Source organism: Bactrocera dorsalis, chromosome 6, assembly GCF_023373825.1.
Source record: "Bactrocera dorsalis isolate Fly_Bdor chromosome 6, ASM2337382v1, whole genome shotgun sequence".
Lineage (NCBI taxonomy): Eukaryota > Metazoa > Arthropoda > Insecta > Diptera > Tephritidae > Bactrocera > Bactrocera dorsalis.
In genome coordinates, this window is record NC_064308.1 from 35,662,168 (window position 1) to 35,689,981 (window position 27,814).

At 37.3% G+C, this 27,814-nt stretch overlaps 5 protein-coding genes across 7 annotated transcripts in view; 4 read left to right on the plus strand and 1 right to left on the minus strand.

The window, feature by feature from the left end:
- Nucleotides 1–27,814, plus strand: part of LOC125779290 (uncharacterized) — a 96,486-nt gene that overhangs the window by 57,996 nt on the left and 10,676 nt on the right. The gene's annotated exons all lie outside the window — the stretch shown is intronic.
- Nucleotides 10,917–11,732, plus strand: LOC125779758 (craniofacial development protein 2-like). The gene has a single exon (XM_049461028.1). It carries the CDS (start codon nt 10,917–10,919, stop codon nt 11,730–11,732), a length of 816 nt encoding a protein of 271 aa, XP_049316985.1.
- Nucleotides 13,599–18,806, plus strand: LOC125779297 (ATP-dependent DNA helicase pif1-like). Of its 3 annotated transcripts, none has more exons than XM_049460563.1 (3): nt 13,599–14,309; nt 14,415–17,255; nt 17,337–18,806. In XM_049460563.1, exons 2-3 carry the CDS (start codon nt 16,140–16,142, stop codon nt 17,739–17,741), a joined length of 1,521 nt encoding a protein of 506 aa, XP_049316520.1. In that variant the 5' UTR covers nt 13,599–14,309; nt 14,415–16,139; the 3' UTR covers nt 17,742–18,806. The 3 variants fall into 3 exon arrangements, with proteins under 3 accessions (XP_049316520.1, XP_049316521.1, XP_049316519.1); XM_049460564.1 differs by having other exon boundaries at nt 13,599–13,734; nt 13,815–17,255; XM_049460562.1 differs by having other exon boundaries at nt 13,599–17,255.
- On the plus strand, nt 18,839–20,837 carry LOC125779343 (uncharacterized). The gene is made up of 2 exons (XM_049460638.1): nt 18,839–19,246; nt 19,311–20,837. The coding sequence occupies exons 1-2, from the start codon at nt 19,165–19,167 to the stop codon at nt 20,399–20,401; spliced, it is 1,173 nt and encodes a 390-aa protein (XP_049316595.1). The 5' UTR covers nt 18,839–19,164; the 3' UTR covers nt 20,402–20,837.
- On the minus strand, nt 20,933–22,631 carry LOC125779452 (uncharacterized). Its single transcript, XM_049460810.1, has 4 exons — nt 21,933–22,631; nt 21,770–21,868; nt 21,545–21,713; nt 20,933–21,485 (listed from the first exon to the last, which is right to left on the minus strand). Exons 1-4 carry the CDS (start codon nt 21,954–21,956, stop codon nt 21,052–21,054), a joined length of 726 nt encoding a protein of 241 aa, XP_049316767.1. The 5' UTR covers nt 21,957–22,631; the 3' UTR covers nt 20,933–21,051.

Sequence of the window (27,814 nt, forward strand, 5' to 3'; positions counted from 1 at the left end):
CTCGAGAAGACATCTAGTGAAAAGTTATAACAAGAAGGAAAGTTCGATTTATTCTATTTCATTTTTATTCAGTACAGTAGAGTACAAAAATTGTAAATCAGTTTTAAGAACATAATTTGAGTACAAAAATTGTAAATCAGTTTTAAGAACATAATTAATAAAAGTATTAACAACAAAAGAAAATTCGATTTATTACGTTTAATATTACTCAGTACAATTGAGTACTGAAACATTAGTCGCGTAAATGGCTGAACCGATTTGGCTGATTTTTTTTTTGTTGCATTTGTTATTATTAGGAGAAGGTTCTTATGTAAGAAAAAATTACGAAAGTTGCCGGAAAACCCCTAAAAACAGCCCCTTTCTTTTTCCCATACAAACGTTTTATTTTGTATGTATGTATGTACATATATACATATGTAAGTAAAAGTACTCATGTAGAACCCACCAAGGTGATCTAGTCACCGATGCCCAGGGCATACTTAAATTATGGAGGGAACACTTCTCCAGCCTGCTGAATGGCAGTGAACACACAACGCCAGGAGAAGACGAACCCGATTCCCCAATCGATGACGATGGAAAAGACGTTCCATTGCCCGACCAAGAAGAAGTTCGAATAGCAATTACCCGCCTGAAGAACAACAAAGCGGCGGGGGCGGATGGATTGCCAGCCGAGCTATTCAAACACGGCGGCGAAGAACTGATAAGGAGCATGCATCAGCTTCTTTGTAAAATATGGTCGGACGAAAGCATGCCCAACGATTGGAATTTAAGTGTGCTATGCCCAATCCATAAAAAAGGAGACCCCACAATCTGCGCCAACTACCGTGGGATTAGCCTCCTTAATATCGCGTATAAGGTTCTATCGAGCGTATTGTGTGAAAGATTAAAGCCCACCGTCAACAAACTGATTGGACCTTATCAGTGTGGCTTCAGACCTGGTAAATCAACAACCGACCAGATATTCACCATGCGCCAAATCTTGGAAAAGACCCGTGAAAGGAGAATCGACACACATCACCTCTTCGTCGATTTTAAAGCTGCTTTCGACAGTACGAAAAGGAGCTGCCTTTATGCCGCAATGTCTGAATTTGGTATCCCCGCAAAACTAATACGGCTGTGTAAACTGACATTGAGCGGGACCAAAAGCTCCGTCAGGATCGGGAAGGACCTCTCCGAGCCGTTCGATACCAAACGAGGTTTCAGACAAGGCGACTCCCTATCGTGTGATTTCTTCAATCTGCTGCTGGAGAAAATAGTTCGAGCTGCAGAACTTAATCGAGCAGGTACAATCTTTTATAAGAGTGTACAGCTGCTGGCGTATGCCGATGATATTGATATCATCGGTCTCAACACCCGCGCCGTTAGTTCTGCTTTCTCCAGACTGAACAAGGAAGCAACGCAAATGGGTCTGGCAGTGAACGAGGGCAAGACGAAATATCTCCTGTCATCAAACAAACAGTCGTCGCACTCGCGACTTGGCACTCACGTCACTGTTGACAGTCATAACTTTGAAGTTGTAGATAACTTCGTCTATCTTGGAACCAGCGTAAACACCACCAACAATGTCAGCTTTGAAATCCAACGCAGGATAACTCTTGCCAACAGGTGCTACTTCGGACTGAGTAGGCAATTGAGAAGCAAAGTCCTCTCTCGACAGACAAAAACCAAACTCTATAAGTCACTCATAATTCCCGTCCTGCTATATGGTGCAGAGGCCTGGACGATGTCAACAACAGATGAGTCGACGTTGCGAGTTTTCGAGAGAAAAGTTCTGCGAAAGATTTATGGTCCTTTGCGCGTTGGCCACGGCGAATATCGCATTCGATGGAACGATGAGCTGTACGAGATATACGGCGACATTGACATAGTTCAGCGAATTAAAAGACAGCGGCTACGCTGGCTAGGTCATGTTGTCCGAATGGACGAAAACACTCCAGCTCTGAAAGTATTCGACGCTGTACCCGCCGGGGGAAGCAGAGGAAGAGGAAGACCTCCACTCCGTTGGAAGGACCAAGTGGAGAAGGACCTGGCTTCGCTTGGAATATCCAATTGGCGCCACGTAGCGAAGAGAAGAAACGACTGGCGCGCTGTTGTTGACTCGGCTATAATCGCGTAAGCGGTGTCTACGCCAGTAAAGAAGAAGAAGAAGTAAAAATGATTGTTTGTTTGTTAGTAACGCTAACGCTCGAGAACTGCGGAACCAATCTTCATGAAATCAGAAGTTGTTCGCTGTGGATCTGGAAAAGGTTAGATATAAAAAAACCATATAAAGGGTGATTTTTTAAGAGCTTGATAACTTTTTAAAAAAAAAAAAACGCATAAAATTTGCAAAATCTCATCGGTTCTTTATTTGAAACGTTAGATTGGTTCATGACATTTACTTTTTGAAGATAATTTCATTTAAATGTTGACCGCGGCTGCGTCTTAGGTGGTCCATTCGGAAAGTCCAATTTTGGGCAACTTTTTCGAGCATTTCGGCCGGAATAGCCCGAATTTCTTCGGAAATGTTTTCTTCCAAAGCTGGAATAGTTGCTGGCTTATTTCTGTAGACTTTAGACTTGACGTAGCCCCACAAAAATAGTCTAAAGGCGTTAAATCGCATGATCTTGGTGGCCAACTTACGGGTCCATTTCTTGAGATGAATTGTTGTCCGAAGTTTTCCCTCAAAATGGCCATAGAATCGCGAGCTGTGTGGCATGTAGCGCCATCTTGTTGAAACCACATGTCAACCAAGTTCAAAACTACCATAATTTGCAACAAAAAGTTTGTTAGCATCGAACGATAGCGATCGCCATTCACCGTAACGTTGCGTCCAACAGCATCTTTGAAAAAATACGGTCCAATGATTCCACCAGCGTACAAACCACACCAAACAGTGCATTTTTCGGGATGCATGGGCAGTTCTTGAACGGCTTCTGGTTGCTCTTCACCCCAAATGCGGCAATTTTGCTTATTTACGTAGCCATTCAACCAGAAATGAGCCTCATCGCTGAACAAAATTTGTCGATAAAAAAGCGGATTTTCTGCCAACTTTTCTAGGGCCCATTCACTGAAAATTCGACGTTGTGGCAGATCGTTCGGCTTCAGTTCTTGCACGAGCTGTATTGGTTTTACACCAAGATCTTTGCGTAAAATCTTCCATGTTCAAAAAAATCACCCGTTACTTCTCATAAGGAAAAGTCGAAAAATTGGACATTTCCAAAAAGTGACTTTTCATACAATTCTTTTTTGTTTTGTTTTTCAATATTTTGATTTGTAAATTATTTGAATCGTTTAATTTCGGTCGCTTGCTTTTTTATTCCGGCTATTTAAAAGAATAATAATTGAAAATTATTCAGTGAAAACTTTATGTGTGTTTCAAACGATCATATAAGAAATTATTTTAAAGAAAATGCCGGCACGTCCAAAATCAAACATAGGTCGACGTACTCGAAATGCTCGAGGCGTGTTGTCACAAAGAGTATCACAAAGTGCAGTGCGACGTCCACGAAATAGATTTGAAGAAGCTCATCATGCAAGAAATCCAGCAAGACCTACGCGAATACGACGTCGTATTCCGTGCTGCATTTGATTACGAACCTTCAATCGACTATAATGTACATGGCAGTCTTCGACTATCTCTCTCATTGAGCGGACGTGTTTTCTTAATCGCGGTTTTTCTTTTGTGCTTTATTCGCATATTCCTCTTTGCATATAAGTGCACATGTTTTCGTTTATTTTTTCGTGCGGTTCTTCTTCTTTACTGGCGTAGACACCGCTTACGCGATTATAGCCGAGTCAACAACAGCGCGCCAGTCGTTTCTTCTCTTCGCTACGTGGCGCCAATTGGATATTCCAAGCGAAGCCAGGTCCTTCTCCACTTGGTCCTTCCAACGGAGTGGAGGTCTTCCTCTTCCTCTGCTTCCCCCGGCGGGTACAGCGTCGAATACTTTCAGAGCTGGAGTGTTTTCGTCCATTCGGACAACATGACCTAGCCAGCGTAGCCGCTGTCTTTTAATTCGCTGAACTATGTCAATGTCGCCGTATATCTTGTACAGCCCATCGTTCCATCGAATGCGATATTCGCCGTGGCCAACGCGCAAAGGACCATAAATCTTTCGCAGAATTTTTCTCTCGAAAACTCGCAACGTCGACTCATCCGCTGTTGACATCGTCCAGGCCTCTGCACCATATAGCAGGGCGGGAATTATGAGTGACTTATAGAGTTTGGTTTTTGTCTGTCGAGAGAGGACTTTGCTTCTCAATTGCCTACTCAGTCCGAAGTAGCACCTGTTGGCAAGAGTTATCCTCGTTCACTGCCAGAGCCATTTGCGTTGCTTCCTTGTTCAGTCTGGAGAAAGCAGAACTAACGGCGCGGGTGTTGAGACCGATGATATCAATATCATCGGCATACGCCAGCAGCTGTACACTCTTATAAAAGATTGTACCTGCTCGATTAAGTTCTGCAGCTCGAACTATTTTCTCCAGCAGCAGATTGAAGAAATCGCACGATAGGGAGTCGCCTTGTCTGAAACCTCGTTTGGTATCGAACGGCTCGGAGAGGTCCTTCCCGATCCTGACGGAGCTTTTGGTCCCGCTCAATGTCAGTTTACACAGCCGTATTAGTTTTGCGGGGATACCAAATTCAGACATTGCGGCATAAAGGCAGCTCCTTTTCGTACTGTCGAAAGCAGCTTTAAAATCGACGAAGAGGTGATGTGTGTCGATTCTCCTTTCACGGGTCTTTTCCAAGATTTGGCGCATGGTGAATATCTGGTCGGTTGTTGATTTACCAGGTCTGAAGCCACACTGATAAGGTCCAATCAGTTTGTTGACGGTGGGCTTTAATCTTTCACACAATACGCTCGATAGAACCTTATACGCGATATTAAGGAGGCTAATCCCACGGTAGTTGGCGCAGATTGTGGGGTCTCCTTTTTTATGGATTGGGCATAGCACACTTAAATTCCAATCGTTGGGCATGCTTTCGTCCGACCATATTTTACAAAGAAGCTGATGCATGCTCCTTATCAGTTCTTCGCCGCCGTGTTTGAATAGCTCGGCTGGCAATCCATCCGCCCCCGCCGCTTTGTTGTTCTTCAGGCGGGTAATTGCTATTCGAACTTCTTCTTGGTCGGGCAATGGAACGTCTCTTCCATCGTCATCGATTGGGGAGTCGGGTTCGTCTTCTCCTGGCGTTGTGTGTTCACTGCCATTCAGCAGGCTGAGGAAGTGTTCCCTCCATAATTTAAGTATGCTCTGGGCATCGGTGACTAGATCACCTTGGGGGGTTCTACATGAGTATGCTCCGGTCTTGAAACCTTCTGTAAGCCGCCGCATCTTTTGGTAGAATTTTCGAGCATTACCCCTGTCGGCCAGCTTATCGTACTCACGCATTTCGGCCTCTTTCTTTTTCTGTCTACAAATGCGTCTCGCTTCCCTCTTCAACTCTCGGCCCATCCCGCACGTGTTGTGGTCGATCGTAACGTTGCGAGGTAGGCAGCCTGTTTTCTCTTCGCTGCGACACGGCACTCCTCGTCGTACCAGCTGTTCTTTTGCACCTTCCGAAAACCAATGGTTTCGGTTGCAGCTGTACGTAAGGAGTTTGAAATGCCGTCCCACAGTTCCCTTATACCGAGTTGTTGACGAGTGCTCTCAGAGAGCAGGAGTGCAAGCCGAGTAGAAAATCGCTCGGCTGTCTGTTGTGATTGCAGCTTCTCGACGTCGAACCTTCCTTGTGTTTGTTGGCGTGCGTTTTTTGCTGCACAGAGGCGGGTGCGAATCTTAGCTGCAACAAGATAGTGGTCCGTGCGGTTACTAGCGTAAAAAACAGTGCATATTTGTGAATATTTACTTTATTATGGCCCCAGGGCCGCCTAACCTCGGGGAAAATAGGTTCGCTTTGCTTGCCTCTAGCCCCAACCCCAAAAAGAAAAAACTTACATATAAACCGCTTGAAAATTTTCCAGAACTACCCCAAATTAAAAAGGATTGCCCAAAATTTGTTCTAATATCGGCAGCTGATTCGAACAAAACACTTTCCAAATACTCTTGTTTCGCTGTTCACAAAAGCTTAGAATCAATAAGTAAGGAGATTTTATCTATCACCGAATTACGTGAAGGAAATCTACTCTTACTTGTTAAAAATCGGAAGATCGCCGAAAAATTTCTAACTATAAAGAAATTAAACGGAATTTGCGACATTAAAGTAAAATTACATGACAATTTGAATTGCTCCAAAGGTACAATTTATGCCCCATTTCTTAACGAAATAGCTGAAGAAGAAATTGTTGACAATTTAAAAGATCAGAGAGTTACTTCCGTCTACAAATTCACTAAAATTATAGAAGGCAAACAAAGACCTAGTGGAGTAGTACTTCTTTCATTTGACCTCTACAAACTTCCAGAAAAAATCGAAGTCTCATGGCGCACAATGCGTATTAGAACATATTTCCATAACCCCATGAGGTGTAGAAGTTGTCAGCTTCTAGGCCACACAACGAAACGTTGCAACAACAGTCCTGCCTGCGATAGGTGCAATTTTCCTCCTCATCTCCCCTCGCCATGCAACCGCACCTTTTGTGCAAATTGTTCAGGCGATCATCCTTCCTCTTCCCGCTCTTGTCCTAAATACCTACAATCCAAAAATATTCTTAAAATAAAAACAGAAAACAAATGCTCAATGCGAGAAGCACTAAAGCTCTACAAACAACAATTACCCCCGACCCCCTCAAACACTTCTTTCGCTTCTGTTACAAAAGAAAATACAAACAAACAAATAACTAACTTGACTTCCCACCGCTCATCATCTCCTTCCCTACCTCTTTCCACAGACACTGTACTAAAATCCCCAACAGCTTATGCTCTTCCACAACATAAGTTAACCATGAAAGAAAACAAAAACAATTTCGTAATTGATAACTATCTAAACTCAACAAATATAACTACAAAAGAAACAACAAAAAACCTTCCTAACCTTATACCTACCCAAACAAAAACAAACACAACCAAAATAAACGCACCACTCATTCCTAAAATATCCACAACACATTCTCCTAACATCCAAACTCTCTCTCTCTCTACAGACAATACCGATCCCGCTCTACCTACCTATTCAGAATATATCTCACATCATTTAATTACCACATCTGACCATGAAGATCAATAACTCTTATTATCCCTCCTCTCCTTTTTCTCAATCACTCATATTATTAATAAATGTTCAAATTTCTCCAATGGAATATGAACGGATTTTACAACAATTGCACTGACCTAGAATTACTCATAAAAGAACAATCACCAAGTGTTATATCACTACAAGAAACACACCTTTCATTTAATTTCGCAGCTACTGTACCCAAACAATACGCTGCCTATTTCTCCAACTTAGCACAAAATCACACTAACAAACAAGGTGTTGCTACTTTAATAAAAAAAGATTTCCCACACAAACTTATCCCTACATGTTTTAATATTTCTACAATAGCGGTAGAAATATTTATTGGATTTAAATTAACCATCCTAACAATTTACATTCCGCCACATCAAAACTTTAGTATAAAAGAACTACGCGATATAATCGGTCCTATCCAAACACCCGTACTTATACTTGGCGATTTCAATGCCTGGAGTCCTCTTTGGGGTTCCACATGTACTAACCAAAGAGGTAAAATCATAGAAGACCTGATATTAGCGGAAAACTTGACAATTTTAAACGACGGTTCTCCGACGCATTTTTCTACACATAATTCGTTCACTAATGTAGACCTCGTCATCTGTTCTTCTGCTATCGCACCCAAACTTAACAGCCAAACACTAACTGATTTGTATAACAGCGATCACTTCCCCATTATAACCCACTTATCAACCCCTTTATCCAGAAAAGGGTCGGCGAAGCCAAAATTCCTGTTAGACAAGGCAAATTGGTCCAAATTTCAACAACTCTGCGAAAACCTGTCTGCTTTAAATCCCATAGCTGATAATATAAATAAAGAAACAGCTACGATTACCAAAATAATCAAAACTTCTGCTCACTTCTCTATCCCCCAAACGGGTAAAAAAATCTTCAAAAATCATGTGCCTTACTGGTCTAGGGAATTAGCTAAACTTAGAGAAGAAGAACAATCACTATGATTAATTTACAAAAGAACTCGCTCTATTGATAATCTAATAAAATACAAAAAAGCCAATGCAGTGTTTCGGAAAAATATTAAAGAAGCTAAGAGAGCTTGCTTACAAAAACTTACTGAAGCTATCACTCCGTTAACAAATCCCAAGAAATTATGGGCCGACATAAAAATGCTCTCAGGCTCCTATACGCAAGTGAATCTTAAATGTATAAACACTCCAAATGGCCCAATTTTCGACTCAAAAGACATAGCTAATCATTTCGCCTCTGTTTGGTCCGATTATTCTAGCGATTCAAACTTCCATCCTTCGTTTGTATCAAATAAAAATGAACTTCTCAGAAGAAGGTACAGAAAAGATTACTCACCCCCATCTATTACCGAATCAGACATAACCATCGCAGAATTCGATTTCACTTTATCTTCAATGTCAGGCAAGACTCCCGGTGCAGACAGGATCTCATATCCCATGCTAAAAAACTGTCCTTTAAGTCTCAAAAATAGAATTATTAATTTGTACAACAATATTTTATGTCAAGGTGTCTACCCTCAAAGCTGGAAATATGCGGTGATAGTAGCAATCCCTAAATCCAATGTAGTATCTACAGATGTTCTCGGTTATAGGCCAATATCACTCCTCTGTTGCATGGGCAAACTATTAGAAAAAATCATATCAAAACGTATCTCGTGGTTCGCATTAAATAAAAACCTTCTCAGTCGAAACCAAGTGGCATTTAAGGTAGGGCAATGCACTATGGATGCTTTACTCTATTTTGATGATTTCGCCAAAACTGCTTTATCGAAAAGAAACCACATATCCACTCTGAGTTTGGATTTCGAAAAAGCTTTCGACAGAGTTGGTTCGCATGTTATTCTATGACAGCTTGAGAAGTGGCAAATTGGTGAAAAAATATTTAACTTTATTAAATCTTTCTTAACCAATCGAAAATTCATGACTAAAATCAATAACACTTTTTCGAACACGTACAATATGTACAACGGTATACCACAAGGATCACCATTGTCTGTCATACTATTCTTAATCGCATTTAACGAAATCAGTACGATAATCTCTATATATAAACTCATTTCGCATATTATTTATGCTGATAATGTGCTGATCTTCTCTAAGCAAAATAATCTAAATACTGTAAAAAATACCTTCTTAAAAATCCTTAATGATATTTCAAATTGGTCCAATTGTTCAGGTGCAAGTATTTCTATAAACAAATGTAAATTATTCCATATCTGTAGAAAACACAAACATAATAACTTCAATCTAAGCTATAATAATGTAAATATTGTAAATACGACTAGTCTTAAATTCCTAGGTTTAATTTTCGATAAGAGACTTACTTTTAAGGAACATTGTACAAATCTACGTAAGCAATTAACTTCTAGGCTTAATATAATTAAGTATCTATCTTAAAAATATTGTTTAATTCACATTTCTTCTCTCATCAATATTGCAAGAGCTTTAATTCTATCTAAGATTGATTATGGTCTCCCTATCTACGGCAATTGTGCCGAAAGCAACATAAAGCAAATTTTCGCACCATATCATGCAGCTGTTAGAAGAAGTATTCGGGCATTCCCAACATCACCAATAAAGTTCACATTAACGGAAGCCGGACTCCCATCCATCGAGGAAAGAGTTTTACATACATCGCAAAAGCTTATTCCAAAACTACTATTGTGTAATAACAAGCTCTTATATGGTATAGTAAAAGCCAAATGGACCGACGATACAAACTCCAATACTTCTTCCACTATTTCTAAATGCATTAAATTGGCTAAGGATCTAGGTATTACAACTACGCCGGAGGAAAAGTCTATTTCTTTTGCCCCACCATGGCTTCTCAAAGAATCTTCGTTCGAGCTACATCTTCAAAAACATCATAAAAAGAACACCAATTCCAGGGTATATCAATGTTTGTTCAAAGATCTCATTGTGCAACACTACGTAGATTGGAAACTAATTTTTACTGACGCTTCGAAAGCCGACTTCTACACGTCTTTTGCTATTGTTGATAACGTCGGAAAAACGTTAAAAGCTGGACACCTACCTAATTACAGCTCAGTATATACCGCAGAAGCAGCAGCCATCTATAATGCGCTATCCCTAGTACAAAACTCTAACTTAAAAACTGTAATATGTACTGATAGCAAGTCTACAATCTCGGCTCTCCTAAATACATCTAACAAATCCTACCTCATAGCGCAAATTAGAAACATACTAATTGGGAAAACAAACATAAAAATTATTTGCATCCCTGGACACGCCGGTATTAGCGGAAATGAATGGGCCGATCAACGCGCCAAATTGGCGGCAAAACAGCCATTGATTGTTTTCAACTACATCGAAAAAAAAGATGTAGACCATTTAATCGCTTCAAAACAAAAAGCCATAAAAGCTAATGCTTGAAGAATATGGAACACCACTACGCCATCTGCAACCAAGAGGGGAAAAAACCTGCTTAACCGCCATCAGGCCGTTGCCAAGATATAAAAGCCTTCATTCGCCTTCGTCTTGGTCATACATCCTTAACGCATTCCCATTTATTAAATCGTAACCGTATTTCATCTTGCCCATATTGCATTTCGTCGTCCTTAACCATAACACATCTACTGGACGAATGCCCCTTCTTCAATTCAGCAAGGACCAGTATATTTCAGAATACTAAAGCTCTTGATTTATTAAAAATAACGTCTATTGTAAACATCACTAAAATATTTGCTGCGGCGCTTATAGAAAGGAAAGCTCACTCGGATAGAATCATCTCAGTGAGGCTGCGCACAAGAGCTAGAAACATGACTGTAGTACAAAGCTATGCTCCAACGAATGTAGCAGAAGTGGAAGTTAAGGAAGCCTTTTACAGTTGTCTCACAAAAGTATTGAGAGAAATCAATAAGGGTGACATAGTCATCTTAATGGGTGATATGAATGCCCAAGTTGGTCATCACAATAAGGGGTTAGAGGCGACGATGGGCCGTCACGGGTTAGGCACGATGACTGAGAATGGCGAGATGTTCACCGAACTTTGCGCTAATTTTAATCTTGTTATAGGAGGAACACTATTTAATCATAAACGCGTCCACAAAATAACGTGGACATCCCCAGATAGAATGACTGAAAATCAGATTAATCACATAGCAATAAGTCGTAAATGGCGCGGTTCCCTTATGGACACGCGGAATAAACGTGGAGCTGATATTGCAAGTGATCATCATCTCCTAATTGCGTCAGTCAGACTCAAAGTTGCGGCAGTTAGCAACTCGAAAAAGAAGATGCAGAAAAAATTCGACGTAGAAAAACTGAAAGATGAATCTACCTGCGCAAGGTTTATCGAATCGTTAAATGCATCTGTTGAAACAGAACATACTCTAACTAGCGACTGGAAAAGTATAAAACAAACTTTCCTAAAAGCAGCGGAATACAGTATTGGATTCAAAGAATACAAACGAAAATCCTGGATCTCAGACTCCACATGGTGGTTAATAAACGAACGTAGAGAAATAAAAAATCAGCTTAATTCCGCAAAGACGAGATCCGCCAAGTCGGCATTACAAAACACTTACACCAAAACCGACAAGCTGATAAAGAAAAGCGCGAGAACGGATAAATGAATCTGGAGTGACAATTTGGCTAGAAAAGCGCAGGAGGCCGCGGAAACGTACCGCACTCGTGACCTGTACCAAACGATACGGCAACTGACCAACGTAACACTCAAAACCTCCAAACCGCTAAAAGATGAAAATGGAAAATTGACAACGGCCAAAGATGAGCAGACTACCATCTGGGAGCGTTATTATGAAAAATTGCTTTCACCAACTTCGTCGGAGGCTATTCAGTCATGCGGTTGCCAACGTCATTTACAAAGACGTGACATTCACACCTCGTACCCAAATGAGACGGAGATAATGACTGCTATCAGAGCATTAAAGAACAACAAAACTCCTGGGCCGGATAACATCAACCCAGAACTCCTAAAAGCTGATCCTCAGACGACTGCGCGGATACTGTTTCCTCTACTTAAAGATATCTGGACCTCAGAAAAGATACCAGACGAGTTGAAGGAAGGTGTTATTACTCTTCTTCCGAAGAAGGGAAATTTATCGGAATGTAAAAATTGGAGAGGAATAACATTACTGAGTATGGTGAATAAAATAATAGCGCACATAATTCACAAAAGGCTATCTGATTCGCTGATGCATGGGCTACGTAAAGAACAAGCTGGTTTCAGACCCCATTGCTCATGTGTCGATCACATCAACACCTTACGAGTGATTGTAGAGCAGTCGCCAGAGTGGCGAACTCCTCTCTACCTCTGCTTTATCGATTTCGAGAAAGCGTTCGACACTCTCAAACATGATGCGATTTGGAGAGCCCTAGTATGCAAAGGAGTTCCGGAAAAATTAATTAACCTAATAAAACAGCTGTACTCAGGAGCTAGTTGTCGAGTAAGGTGTGGAAATATTTTAAGTAGCGGCATCCAAGTCAGGACTGGTGTCAGGCAGGGGTGCGTGCTATATCCCCTTTTATTCAATTTGGTATTGGATTTGGTGATGCGTCAAGCGTGTGCGAATAATAGAGGAATATCTTGGGGTTTAAGCGGTAGCCTTGAAGATTTGGACTATGCGGATGATATCTGTCTGTTGTCTCATAAATATTCGCACATTTCCGTGAAACTTGAAGCTGTTAGTGATATCGCTGCACAAACTGGACTTAAAATTAATATAGCGAAGACAAAATTCATGCGCATCAATACAACCGAAACTCCAAATCTACAGATCGCGGGAACATGCCTCGAAGAAGTCGACGAGTTTTGCTATTTAGGTAGCATCATATCTAAAAACGGTGGGTCAACAGCCGATATACGAAACCGTATATCGAAAGGTCGCGCTGCCTTCGGTATGTTTTGCAATCGCTGCAATCCTTTCTTAATCGATGTCTTCGAAAAATTTTGCGGATATTCTGGCCTAAGGTTATCAGCAATGCTAGCCTCTGGACCGTAACCAAACAGCTACCGATTCACATCGAAATTCGACGTCGTAAATGGAAATGGATCGGCCACACTCTGCGAAAGCCTCACGACGACATAAGCAGAACAGCGCTAGATTGGAATCCGCAAGGGAGCCGAAGACGCGGGAGACCCACTTCCTTTTTAATTTATTTTTAGCATATATTTTTAGTTCATAAAAACATATTGCTTGTAAATAATTCTTAAATGGAAGGTTCCATCTTTATTATTTAAGTCTATATTATAATTAAGCCGTGAGCTGAAAGCCTCTGTAGCTAGTGCTCCTTATGTTTTATGTATAATAATAATTGTATTATTATTCTACAATTAATAAATAAATAAATAAAATGTACATGGATATATTGGAATGTCCACATTGTGAAGCGGCTAAATTCTCGGGTGAAACGGCTGGAATGTGTTGCGCTATCGGGAAAGTAAAATTGCCGGAATTTGAACCGCCTCCTGAACCATTACAATCATTAATTTTTGAGACATCACCAGAATCGAAAAATTTTTTAAATCATATACAAGAGTACAATTCGTCTTTTCAAATGACTTTTTTCGGCGCTACAAAAATTATAAGAGATCAATTTATGCCGACACTTAAGGTGATTGCATGGAATATTTGATGGTTTTTTTCAATGAATAGGGAAAAATTTATTCCTATAACATCGCATACATATTACAGATCCAAGGTCAAATTTATCACCTAGCGGGTTCATTGTTACCGCTCCCTGACGCTAACCATCAATTTTTACAAATATATTTCATCGGAGATAAAAATCATGAATTAAATCAACGGTGCACAATTGGTTCTCACACAAAAAGAGAAATTCTTTGCGAACTACAAAATTTTTTCATCAGCACAATGAATTAGTCCAATTATTCAAACCAGCTATGGATCGGTTGCCATCTGATAATCACAGAATCGTTATAAGAGCCGATAAAACTCCAACTGGAGAGCATTCAAGAAGATTCAATGCACCAACCATTGATAAAGTGGCCATTGTGATTGTTGGCGATCAGTTTCAATCTTGAGATATTATTCTTCACCGTAGAAATGAACAATTACAACGTGTTTCGGAGCTTCATCGTTGTTACGATGCATTACAGTATCCTATATTGCACTAGAATGGCCATGATGGATACCATATAAATATCCCAATGATTAAACCAAGCACAGGTACATAATATGTATATATCGTGCTCATAAATATTTCGTTTAAATAAAAGATTTCCATTTTGAATTGAAAACTTCTAAATACGTTTTGAAACGTATTTCTTACAGGTCTTGATGCTCAAAAGAAGGTCAGCGCCATGAATTATTATTCATACAGATTAATGATTCGCGAAGGAAGTTCAAATTACATTTTGAGATGTGGAAAACTGTTTCATCTATACATTGTGGACATGTATGCGAAAATTGAGACTGAACGTCTCAATTACAATCAATCAAAGTAAATTGCGATCAGAAGAATACATACATTTGCGTGATGCAATAACAAATTATGGGAAGTTGAATGATATTGGACGTCTGACGATATTACCAGCATCTTATATTGGAAGTCCTCGCCATATGCACGAATATTCTCAAGATTCGATGTCATACGTGAGAAAATACGGACGACCAGATTTATTTATTACATTCACATGTAATCCGAAGTGGAGATATTCAAAATAATTTGTTTGGCGGTCAATCAACAACAAATCGTCACGATATAAATGCACGTGTTTTTCGTCAAAAATTAAAAGCGTTGATGGATGTAATTGTGAAATTGCGCGTATTTGGAGAAGTGCGGTGTTATATGTATTCAATCGAATGACAAAAGAGAGGATTGCCGCACGCACATATATTGATATGGTTGGTTCGTAAAATCGCATCAGATGAAATTGATAATATCATATCAGCCGAGATACCAGATCAAACAATTGATCAAGAATTATTTGAAGTCGTCACAAAACATATGATTCATGGCCCATGTGGCGTACTAAATATGAATTCACCATGCATTATTGATGGCAAATGCTCAAAGCGTGATCCCAGAGCATTGACTTCCGACACAATAACAGGCAAGGATGGATACCCGTTGTATCGACGACGGTCTACTGAATATAATGGTCAACATTCGTCATCAAGAAACCATCGTCGATAATCGCTGGGTTGTGCCATATTCAACACTTCAGTCAAAAATATTTCAGTCTCACATTAACGTTGAGTATTGTAATTCCGTCAAGTCAATCAAATACATTTGAAAGTATGTGAATAAAGGAAGTGATATGGCTGTCTTTGAAGTACCTGATGCTGACAAATTTGGCGAATATTTTCGTTTCCATTGCACGAAAGACATCCTGTTGTTGTTCATCTAGCGGTGCATCTTGAAAATGGTCAACGTGTTTATTTTACTACTGAAAATATACAGCAGAGAGCAGCACAACCACCAACGACTACTTTAACTGTTTTTTTTCTACTTTGTGAAACCGATACGTTTGCCAGAAGTTTGCTATATACCGATGTACCTCAGTATTACACATGGAATACATCTTCAAAAGAATTCCAACGACGTAAATAGGGTACAGCAGTTGATGGTCACAACAGACGCTTTGGGCAGAATGTTTACGATTCATCCCAACAACGCGGAATGTTTTTATTTGCGATTGCTATTGGTGAACGTTCAAGGACCGAGATCGTTTGAATATTTAAAAATAGTTGATGGTCATTTTTGTGAGACGTATCGCGAGGCATGTCACCTACTGCATTTGTTGGAAAACGATTCACATTGGGAATCGACGCTTCAAGATGCATGTGTTTCAGCTTTACCACAACAAATAAGAATGCTTTTCTCGATTATAATATCAACATGCATGCCATCGAATCCACTGGAATTTTGGAACAAATATCAAGATTACATGACGGAAGATATTTTGATTCGGATGCGTCGTACGTCAAATAATCCAGATTTCATGATTACCTTGGAAATGTACAATGAAGCATTAATAATCATTGAAGATATGTATGTGTCTCAAAATTGCGCATAAAGCATTATCACAGTTATCTATGATTTCACCTGATCGTCCGATGCATGATTTGATGGATCAAGAATTGCAACGTGAACAACAATTCCATTGTGACGAATTGATTGAATTTGTGCAATCAAATATTGACAAATTAAATGATCAACAAAACTATGTATATCAAACAATTTTGCAAGCTGTTTCTGACAACACAGGCGGAATATATTTCTTGGACGCACCTGGTGGAACCGGAAAAACATTCATTATTACATTGATTCTGGCAGCTATTCGATCACAGAAAAAAATTGCTTTGGCTCTTGCTTCTTCTGGAATTGCTGGCACTTTATTGGACGGAGGACGAACAGCACACTCTGCATTAAAATTGCCATTGAACATGCAAGTGAGTGAAACGCCGACATGCAATATTTCAAGAAATTCTGCAATGGGAAAAGTCTTGAAGCAAGCAGCGATTATTCTGTGGAATGAGTGTACAATGGCCAACAAAAAATCGCTCGATGCATTGGATCGAACTATGAAAGATTTACACGGAAATCAACAGCTGTTTGGTGGTGCCTTGATATTGTTATCAGGTGATTTTCGACAAACATTGCCAATTCATCCTCGATCAACTCCTGCAGATGAAATAAATGCATGTATGAAATCTTCTGCTCTCTGGAGATTTGTAAAAAAATTGACGTTGAATGTCAATATGCGTGTCCTATTACAAGACGATTCATCTGCACATCAGTTTTCGGAACAATTGTTGGATATCGGAAATGGAAAAATGCAAATCGACAATACAAATGGAATGATCACCTTGCCCGAAAATTTTTGTACAATTTTGCAAACAAAAGAAGAATTGGTCGAATGCGTTTTCCCAAATATCATTCAGAATCACAGAAGCCATGATTGGTTAGCAGAACGTTCAATATTGGCACCGAAGAATATACACGTCAATGCAATGAACTTCCAAATTCAAGAAAAATTGCCAGGTGAAGTCATAACTTATAAGTCCATTGACAGCGTTATGGATGAAGATGATGCTGTGAATTATCCAATTGAATTTCTGAATTCATTGGAACCACCTGGTACACCGCCACATCTTTTGAATTTAAAGGTTTGTTCATTACTTTAATCATTACAGAATATAAATCTGTAAGGAGGTTCAATGAAATATATTATTCATTCCATTTTTAAGGTTGGTTTACCAACCATATTACTACGGAATATCAATCCTCCAAAAATGTGTAATGGTACACGACTGGTAACAAAGAAGCTAATGCCAAATTTGATTGAAGCATCTATACTCAATGGCAAAGCGAAAGGCGAAAATGTGCTTATACCACGTATTCCAATGATTCCAACAGACATGCCATTCAATTTCAAACGTCTGCAATTTCCGGTGCGTTTATCATTTGCCATGACTATAAACAAAGCACAAGGACAAACATTTCAAATATGCGGAGTAAATTTGGAAGAATCGTGTTTTTCACGTGGGCAATTATATGTGGCATGTTCGAGAGTCGCTACTGCACATCGTTTATTCATTCATGCACCGGACAGTAAAACTAAGAACGTTGTTTATCAAAATGTTTTAGATTAGAACTCGAATTTTTGAGATTTACAATTTATTATATAAGTTAATAAAATACTTTTTATATTTTTATTTTAAAAAGAATTTTATTTTATAATATAATTTTTTCCGTTTATTTATTATTATTTGTTGCGAAGACTATGTCTTCTTAATCCAACCTCTTTTCTTAAGTATTATTATTTGTTGGGAAGACTATGTCTTCTTAGTCCAACTTCTTTTCTTAACTATGCTTATTGACTACCACTTAACTACTGAATTCAAAACTTATGTTAAAAATTAGTAAAGTGTGTGAGCAGCGATCATCACATGCATTGCAACGTGACCGTACATTCAATGCAGGCGCTATGTCAGCACTTTTGGGTCGCGCGTGCAACGATCGGAAATGGATTAAACAAAATTTGGGACGTAAACAGGAAATGATAGTCAGCGAAAGTGTAGCAAAAATATGCTTATACGTTTCGTAATAATTATTGAGAAATGTAAATATGTTTGGTGTTAACTTATACGCTTATGTAAAAATAAGAGGAAACTGAAGAATAAATACTTTCAATGTTTGAAGAGTATTACTTTGTTGAATTTTTTATTGAATCGTTATGACAATTTTCTTATTATTCGTATTTATGTACGCTTCTCAATGTTAGCGTTATAACAATTTTATGGAGTGAATGGATAATACCGTACGAATGCATTCTCATGAACTGCATATCCTTTATCAACAATATCTTGGTCAATCCTCATCCTTAATTCGTAATCGTCTAAATTTATGAAAAAGATTTCGTCTATTTGTTTCATTATTTTCATAGTGAAAGATTCGTTCAAAGCAATTTCTTCAAAATATTTGATAGCTTCTCGCGTCCAGTATTTCCCATTACTTGGCTTGATATTTGCTAATCGGCAATTCAGAGTTTGCTCTACATCCTGGTATTCCCTTTCTTCCGGTCTGAATTTTACGGTGAAGCACGTTGGGCTATCAATCGACTGAACAACAACTGTTTTTTCCTGAAGATAATCAGAATGGAATGTTCTTCTCATATCGAATCTTTTCATCGTCATTTTTTGTGTGGTATGCTTTGGAAATAAAAAATTTTTTTTTATTATATTGAATTATATTGTATTTGTTATTGACTTTTTTGTTTGGCTATTAACTTACTGTTTTATTACACTTTTATGAATGGAAAATCACATTATTTTCAAATATTGAGTAATTATTATCGCAGAATATAATTATAGACCATGAAATTTCAGGTTTTTTTGTTTGCTAAATAAATTGACTTTTGCTCAAGTAACAATTAGGTAGTTCACAAGGTGTCATACAATCGTAAATCGTATATGAAAATCTTAAAAAAGTATAAGACTTGTGAGCATCCCTGTGAGTTGTAAATAACATATAGTCATATCTAATCAGCTGTTTGCTAAAATTTAAATAACTAAAATGCCGCGCGCAAGTGAAAAAGACAAAATTGTAGCAGTTGTGTGCCTAAATCATATGATTGATTTACTGGATATGAATTCGAGTATGGGTTACATTTTTTACGGCATTTATTTACATTTTCATTACACACCTTTACTATTTTCCAGGCGACGAGGAAGATGAAGCGATTGAAAATTTTAATTCATACATGCTTTGTGTGCTAAATAATCGCAGAGGTGTTCACCTTGGCATTCCAAAATCATGCGAATGGGAGCAAACGGTGCTCAGAAAATTCGATGATAACAGGTTCAATCAAATGGTTAGGGTCCGTCCCGAGGAGTTTTGTTATATTTTAAACTTAATAAAGCATGACGAAGTTTTTAACACAAGTTCAAGTGAAGTGCAGCTCCCAATAGAATTGCAGCTTAAAATTGTCCTTTACCGTTTAGGATCATCCGGTGAAGGACAATCTGTGCGTAAAGTAGCTTCCCTTTTTGGTGTTGGTGATGGGGGCACTATTTACAATCTAACCAGGAGGATATTTAAAGCCATTTTAAATTTGAAGTCTAAATTCCTATTTTGGCCCCATGAAAGAGAAAGGCAGCAAATTGTGTCCTCAACCAGTACAGAAATGCCGGGATGTGTTGGATATGTAGACGGTTCTGAGGTTAAACTATCTGAAGCTCCTGTTAATGAGCATACGATGTACTATTCTCGCAAACGGCAATATGCGGTCAAGCTTCAAGCTATATGTGATTATAAATTGAGAATAAGGCAGTTAATAGTTGGTTATCCGGGTAGTGTACATGACGCAAAAATATTTTCGAACTGTTTACTCTTTAAACATCCGGAGCGTTTCTTGTCAACCTCGCAGTGGATAGCTGGGGATAGTGCCTATCCACTGAAGCCCTTTTTAATTACGCCATTCAGGCAAAATAGCAGCGAGTACACAGAAGAAGAAAAGCACAGTTTCAACAAATATTTCTCAAAATACCGTGTACGAGTCGAGAACTGCTTTGGTCTTTTGAAAGAAAAATTCGGTAGCCTTAAGGAACTTAAATTCAGAATGCATTCGAGATCAAATAAGAATCAATGCAACGACTGGATTACTGTGTGCTGCATTCTTCACAACATTCTTATTAATATTCACATTGAAAATGAAGACGGAAATGAAGTTCCAGGTCCTCAGTTCGATTTACCATTAGAATGTAACACCAGAGATTTTCTTTTAAATTTTATACAAAATAAAACAGCTTAGTTTGTATATCTAGCTAATATGTATTGTTTCAAAATTCCAATTTTATATGTTTAGGCACTCGGAGCTTTTTTGTTTATGTAAAAGTAAAGTACTCGACACTGTGCTATGTGAGATTTCGACAATCTTGGTGGAAAAATTATTTCTTTAAGATTTTGGTCATTATATGGATTATTTATAATTGAAAAACATACATTTTTCTTTTAAATATACTTTAGAAGAAAAACTTATGCTTAAGGTACAACAGTTTAATTAAAAATAATCCAAGAAAATTTACTTGTGCTCCAAAGGAAACATTCCAAATTATAGATAATACATATATGTACATATATATACACAAAAGTATATTTCCTCAAATATATATTAGAATAATAGAATCATTAAAAAAAATGCATACATACTCTCTCAAAACAAATAAATGATTTGCTTTTAAACATATTGCACTAACATATCTACATTTATTCAATTTTACATTTTCATGTATACGTGTATATTTGGCGTTTATTGTACGTACATACAAATGTACTTATAAAATTATACCATTAACAAAAATTAAACCATCGTATAAAACGATGTGTGAGTCCATCTCATTGAAAACAAAAGTAAAAATTAGAAAAATTGGTCTTTTCGTATACTAAATAAGTTTTAAAAATTTATTTGTACTTCAGCTTTAGCTCCTCCATGGCGATTCGCTCTTTCATCTGTAGCTCTAGTTGTTTGATGTCTTTTAGCGCTAATATTTCAATTTCTTTGAGCTCCACTTCTTTAGCTTTTAACTGCAACTCTTTTTCTTTTTGCTCGAACTCTCTTTCCCTTGCAGTCAATTCTGCCTCTAACTTTTGCTTTCGCAATGTCATTATTTCGCCATGGATTTGCATAATATCGGAAGCCGCTGTTCTGGAGTATATTCCTCTTTGCCTTGGAGTGGTAACGGTTTCATTTACAATAGGAGTTTCAATTTGCACAGGACTTTCAATGGTAGTATCGGCACTTTCCATTATTTCTTCAACTACAGCACAAGCGTTTAGTCGGGCACCGAAAATATCGTCAAATTCGTAAAAATAGCGAAATTTTTTGAGCAAAACGCCTATATAAAGTTGATTCTTATGTATTAACAATGATATTCAATTGAAGACATAAACTCACTTTTTATAGTATCGCCATCCATGCAACCAGCGCCAGTACTTCCTTCCCATTCCTTCGCTTTATTATATGCAGATCGCATATTTCTTACTTTTGAGCGCGCTAATTTCCACTCGACCAGGATTTGTTTTTCATTCGCGAAGCGATTATAAAATAGCCGTGCCGATGGTTTCTGTAAATAACTAAGTAATTAATAGTTTCCATTTACCCTAAAAAATAACATCAAACCTCAAAATCGCGATTCTCTAGAAGAAATTCAATCAACGCTTTTTCCTCGGCAACTTTCCAACGCTTTTGGGGGTTGTAGCGTTTGCGTTTTGGTAAAAACTAAAAGAAAGTATTCACAAACGTTTAAATTAAAAAATAATTCAGTATTTTCTATTATATTTACCTCAGCTTCACCGTTTGTGCTCATTTTATTCACTTACTTATTGGTTTACCGTATTTGCGGCCAATTTATTTCAACTAAATGCAAACAATAAGAAGAAGAAAGATAAACAAACACAGCTGATTCAAAGGTGCACTGAATAAACACAGTACGCAGAGTTGTATCGTCAAATTTATATTTTTGCATTTAAAACAGCAACAACGGCTCTACAACAGTTGTACAAAACTATGACTTACGACATATATGACAATATACGACACCTTGTGAACTACCTAAATATAATGTGACATTACTCATTCATGTGGGCAAAGAAGGTATCTTTGGCACTACGGTCGGTAAATTCTGCCTCCACGAGGAAACATCCCCAAATGGGTTGAGGCTGATCGACTTCGCCGGGGCCCGAAATATGGTTATCTGTAGTACTAGATTCCAGCATAAGAAGATACATCAAGCTACCTGGCTGTCTCCGGATCGAAAAACCACCAACCAGATCGATCATGTTGTGATAGACGGAAGACACATCTCCAGTGTTTTAGATGTGCGTGCGCTCCGAGGTCCTAACATCGACTCGGACCACTATATTGTTGCAGCCAAAATTCGCACTCGCCACTGTGCAGCAAAAAACGCACGCCAACAAACACAAGGAAGGTTCGACGTCGAGAAGCTGCAATCACAACAGACAGCCGAAAGATTTTCCACTCGGCTTGCACTCCTGCTCTCTGAGAGCACTCGTCAACAACTCGGTATAAGGGAACTATGGGACGGCATTTCAAACTCCTTACGTACAGCTGCAACCGAAGCCATTGGTTTTCGGAAAGTGCAAAAGAACAGCTGGTACGACGAGGAGTGCCGTGTCGCAGCGAAGAGAAAACAGGCTGCCTACCTCGCAACGTTAAGATCGAACACAACACGTGCGGGATGGGATAGATACCGAGAGTTGAAGAGGGAAGCGAGACGCATTTGCAGACAGAAGAAGAAAGAGGCCGAAATGCGAGTTACGTCCACTTCCCATTCCAATGAGTCGTTCAACTCGCTTCCAATAAAATGGGGCAAATGACAAACAAACAGTTTCAGTTGTTTACACAATGAAACTGCAGACCGATCAAATTTATTGATTTCCGAACTTACATGTTCAATTGTTTGCTTGCACAGCAACATTGTAACCTAATTAATTTTGCTTTGTATACAACAACCAAAATTCATTGCAATAGTAATTCGATACTTCCGTTTTTATTTATATTAATAATTTTGGTGCAACGATTGATTTCGTTGACTTAATTGATTTCACAAACAAATGAATGAGTTCAACTGACGTTCTGCTGAGTCTGCATTTGAAAATTTAAGAACCATATAAATATAAGTAGTTTTTAAAGAATGTAGCTAGTTCTTAAGAACCAACCAAAATGAAAAGTTCTACAATAAAGAATTTTTAAATAAAAATTTAAACCGTTCGGAATTATTTACGAAAGTGGCGCAGTCGGAAATCCTCGCAAGTATTCATAAGATTACCACGGTATTAATCTAAAGATTAATAATAAAAATAATAATTCGAACAATATTAATCTAAAGATTAATAATAACAATAATAATTTGAGCAGTATTAATCTAAAGATTAGTAATAATAATAATTCGAACAGTATTAATCTAAAGATTAATAATAAAAGTTACGTCGGTGATTAACCAGTTTTAAGTGAACCAAGTGAAAAAAAAAGAAGGACCATGGCAACTGAATCAAACCAATCCACTCACTTAACGGGTTCGGAGTTAATAAAAGAAGCGTCGAGAATAAAAGAGTATACGGGCAAGGACTACGACTTATCATCCTTTATAAGGGAGGTAGAACTAATTCTCCCCCTTTTCAACAACAACATAGCAATGCAACGATTTATATTTGAGAGGTATGTAAAAAATAAAATCCAGGAACCAGCCCTAGCAGCAATAAGGATATTAGGACAGGAAGCCACATGGCCAGAGATCAAGGAGGAACTAATAAAAAACTTCGGCATCAAAGAAACCTATCACAACCTATATCACCAAGCGGTCAACCTGAGGAATTATAATGTAAGCAATTATTTTTATAATCTTAGAAATATTTTAGACAAATTAAATACTAAATACGAACAAGATAATAATAAACCTCCAGAATTTAAGCCTTCAATAAATGAGTCGCTAATTCTAAAAACATTTTTAAATGGTATTGAGCCAAATCTAGCAAGTATTATATATAGTAGAAACATAACGTGTCTTAGAAGTGCATATTATTTGTTAGAAGAAACAGGTATGGTAAAAAGATACGACGGTAGACCGAATATACAGAACAGATTTATACCAAACAATAGACAACAGTCACAATACTTACCACAACATAGAGTTCCCCAAAACAATAACTTACAAACATTCACGGATAATAACAACCATAATTTCGGACAGTTACGTCAAAACAGTAATAACCCATATAATAACTCTGGACAGTTACGTCAATATAGTAATAATCTATATAATAACTCTGGATAGTTACGTCAAAATAATAATAGTCCAAATAATAATTCAGGGTTATTTCGTCAACAATTTCAAAATTCGCAACGAACTAGGCAAAGCCAAAATAATAAAGTAACACAAATGGAAGTAGACTACATTGAAACTAATGATGGTGAAGAGGTAAATTTTCAATATCAGGCCGAAAATATAGTTTACCGATAATCACAATAACAATAAATAACATAAAAATTAGGTGTTTACTTGACACGGGATCCACCACTTCTTTACTCAATAAAAATCTTTTATCACAATATCAACGCAAACGACTTATTACAACCATTAACTTTTAACACTATTAACGGAATTTTTAGTATTAATGAGGAAATCATAACTCCTCTGCCAATCGAATTTAATGAAAAAAATTTTATGTGTTGGAAATTGACTACTTTTAGGAATAAAAAGTTTGACGCTATAATAGGTCAAAATATTTTAAAGCCACTCTCAGCAATTATTAATCTACATGAAGAGCACGTCGAAATAAATAACATTCAAACTAAATTCATTGAAAGTTGTCCATTTCAATATAACGAAATACAAACGTTCAATATTTCACCACCCAATGAAGAAGTGTTAGAAAAATTAATGAGGGAAGATATGAATACAGAGGAAAAATCCTTGTTGAAAAAACTGATAAACCAAAACTCAGATTTATTTTTTGAAGAGGGGCATTCACTAACCCATACTCATGAAATACAACATGAGATAGTAACCACAACAGACAGAGCAATATATTCTAAAATATATAGATATCCCTAAATACATGAAGAGGAAATTAATAGGCAAATGAAGGATATGCTGAGCCAGGGTATCATTACAGAAAGTTCATCTCCATACAATTCTCCTTTATGGATTGTTCCGAAAAAAATGGCCAATTCTGGAAAGAAAAAATGGAGGATTGTAATTGATTGCAGAGCCCTAAATGAAATAAGTGTCAGTGAAAAATTCCCAATACCAAATATAGAAAATATGTTGGAAAAATTGGGCCGTGCACAATACTTTACAACAATTGATCTTGCAAAGGGTTTTCATCAAATTCTCTTTCCACACCCCTAGGACACTATGAATTTGTCCGAATGCCTTTTGGACTCAAAAACGCCCCTTCCACATTTCTGAGGCTCATGAATTCTGTATTAAGAGACTACATAAATAAAACGTGTGTTGTTTATTTAGACGACATCCTAATATTTAGTAGTACAATACAAGAACATGAACAAAGTATCCAGAAAATTTTCAATGCGCTACGAAAACATAATTTAAAAATTCAAATCGACAAATGTAATTTCTTTGCTAAATCCACAGAATATGTAGGACATATTCTTACCACTGATGCGATTAAGCCCAACCCAAACAAAATAGCAGTAATCCAAAATATAAAGTTACCCGAAACCTCTAAACAAATTAAGTCCTTTCTTGGTGTCACCGGATACTACAGAAAATTCATAAAAGACTATGCGAAAATTGCACATGGAATGACAAAGTAGTTAAAAAAGGATGTTAAGTTAAGAAAAAACGACCCACAATATATAGATGCTTTCTATAAGTTAAAACGACTTCTAATTGACACACCAATTCTTCGTTACCCCGATTTTAAGAAAAAATTTAAATTGTGTACAGATGCAAGTGAAGTTGCAATTGGCGCAGTTTTTAACGCAAGAAAATCATCCAAAATGCTATGCTAGTAGAACACTAAATGAACATGAAAAAAAATATTCCACCACAGAAGAGCTATTGGCTATCGTATGGGGCATTAATTATTTCAGACCATATGTATATGGCAGAGATTTTGACCTTATGACTGACCATCAGCCACTTAAAAGGTTGCAAACAAAATATAAAGGGAAAGATATAAACCCCAGGTTGCAACGCTGGCTGCTTAAACTAGGTGAATATGATATTAACATTGGCTATATTAAAGGAAAAGAAAATACGTTAGCTGATTTTCTTAGTCGATTAAACGCCGATACCGGAGAAATTTTAACAATAGAATCTAAAAATCCAGAAATCATTGGTACAAGAGAAAACGAATTAGACAATATGAGTATATGTGCAACTATACATTCTCAACAAGAAGAAAATAATGACCACTTTGTTATATTATACACAGTTGTAAACCGTTTTCATACACAAATTATCTTAACAGAAAGTAAAACCAGAGAAATTGAAATAATTGGAAATAAACGAAATATATATATATAAGTTTAGACGACATAAAAAGGGGATTTATGAGCGATATTTTTAGAAGATTTATTAAAACGGGAAAAGTAGGCATATACTCAGATATCTCGGACAGCGATTGTAATATTGTTCAATTAAAACTAATAGAAATGTTCAGTAATACCATACAATTTTACAGATGCACATATCATGCGAAAGACATGAGAAATGAAGAAGAAACATTTAGATATATTAAAAAGTATCACAAAGAAGAGACAGGGCATGGCGGGATTAATGAAAATTATCAAGGACTAAAAAATTTAATTTATTATAAAAATCTAAAACAACTTATCCAAAAATACATTAATAATTGCGATGTTTGTTGTAGAGCCAAATACGATAGACGACCAATTAAACCAAAATATTTTTTAACAGAAACCGCTTCAGATACAAATGAAATAATCCATATGGACACTTATGTCATAAAAAAGCACAGTTTCTTAACATTCATGGATAAATTTTCTAAATTAGCTACTGCAATTTATTTAGAAGACAGAACCAGCATAACTATAATAGAAAAAATTCGTTTATATTTTTCATTAAAACCAAAGCCAAAACGCATAATTGCCGATAATGAATTTAACTCAACTAATGTAAAGGATTTCCTTAGAAGAGAAGAAATAGAAATTCATTTTACAAAACCTAATTCTCACACTGGCAATGCTGACATCGAAAGATTTCACAATACTTTAGGCGAAAGGAAATAGAAATAGAAACGCCGGAATTGTCAGTTCAGGAAAAAGTATATAAATGCACCGAATGGTATAACAAATCCATACATTCAACCACAGGGAAAAAGCCAATAGATATTGCAAACGGTAATTATGATAAAAATGAAATATTTGAACGACTTAAAACAGTAAAAGAAAAACAAATCGAAAAGCTTAACACTAGAAGAGAAAATTATCAACACACCGACAGGGAGGGATATGTAAAAAATTATAAAGCTGTTAGACATAAACAGGAACCCAGATACAAAAAACTGGCAATCGACAACATTCACACAACTAATATTAAAAGAACTACCAAATTTTCAGGTAAAATCAATCCTGACGATTACAACACTAATGACATTTCTGTTACTGAGCAACGCAACCCTAATGATGGAAAACGTTAATGGTACAAACGGTTTT

Excerpts from the sequence above, each read along its gene's own strand:
- LOC125779758 (XM_049461028.1), top strand. The coding sequence starts at position 10,917 with ATGACTGTAGTACAAAGCTATGCTCCAACGAATGTAGCAGAAGTGGAA.
- LOC125779297 (XM_049460562.1), top strand. The coding sequence starts at position 16,140 with ATGTGTCTCAAAATTGCGCATAAAGCATTATCACAGTTATCTATGATT. Across the intron at positions 17,256-17,336 it reads CACATCTTTTGAATTTAAAG|GTTGGTTTACCAACCATATT; the intron begins GTTTGTTCATTA and ends TCCATTTTTAAG.
- LOC125779343 (XM_049460638.1), top strand. The coding sequence starts at position 19,165 with ATGCCGCGCGCAAGTGAAAAAGACAAAATTGTAGCAGTTGTGTGCCTA. Across the intron at positions 19,247-19,310 it reads TTTACTGGATATGAATTCGA|GCGACGAGGAAGATGAAGCG; the intron begins GTATGGGTTACA and ends ACTATTTTCCAG.
- LOC125779452 (XM_049460810.1), bottom strand. The coding sequence starts at position 21,956 with ATGAGCACAAACGGTGAAGCTGAG. Across the intron at positions 21,869-21,932 it reads GCACAAACGGTGAAGCTGAG|TTTTTACCAAAACGCAAACG; the intron begins GTAAATATAATA and ends ACTTTCTTTTAG. Across the intron at positions 21,486-21,544 it reads GGATGGCGATACTATAAAAA|GCGTTTTGCTCAAAAAATTT; the intron begins GTGAGTTTATGT and ends AACTTTATATAG.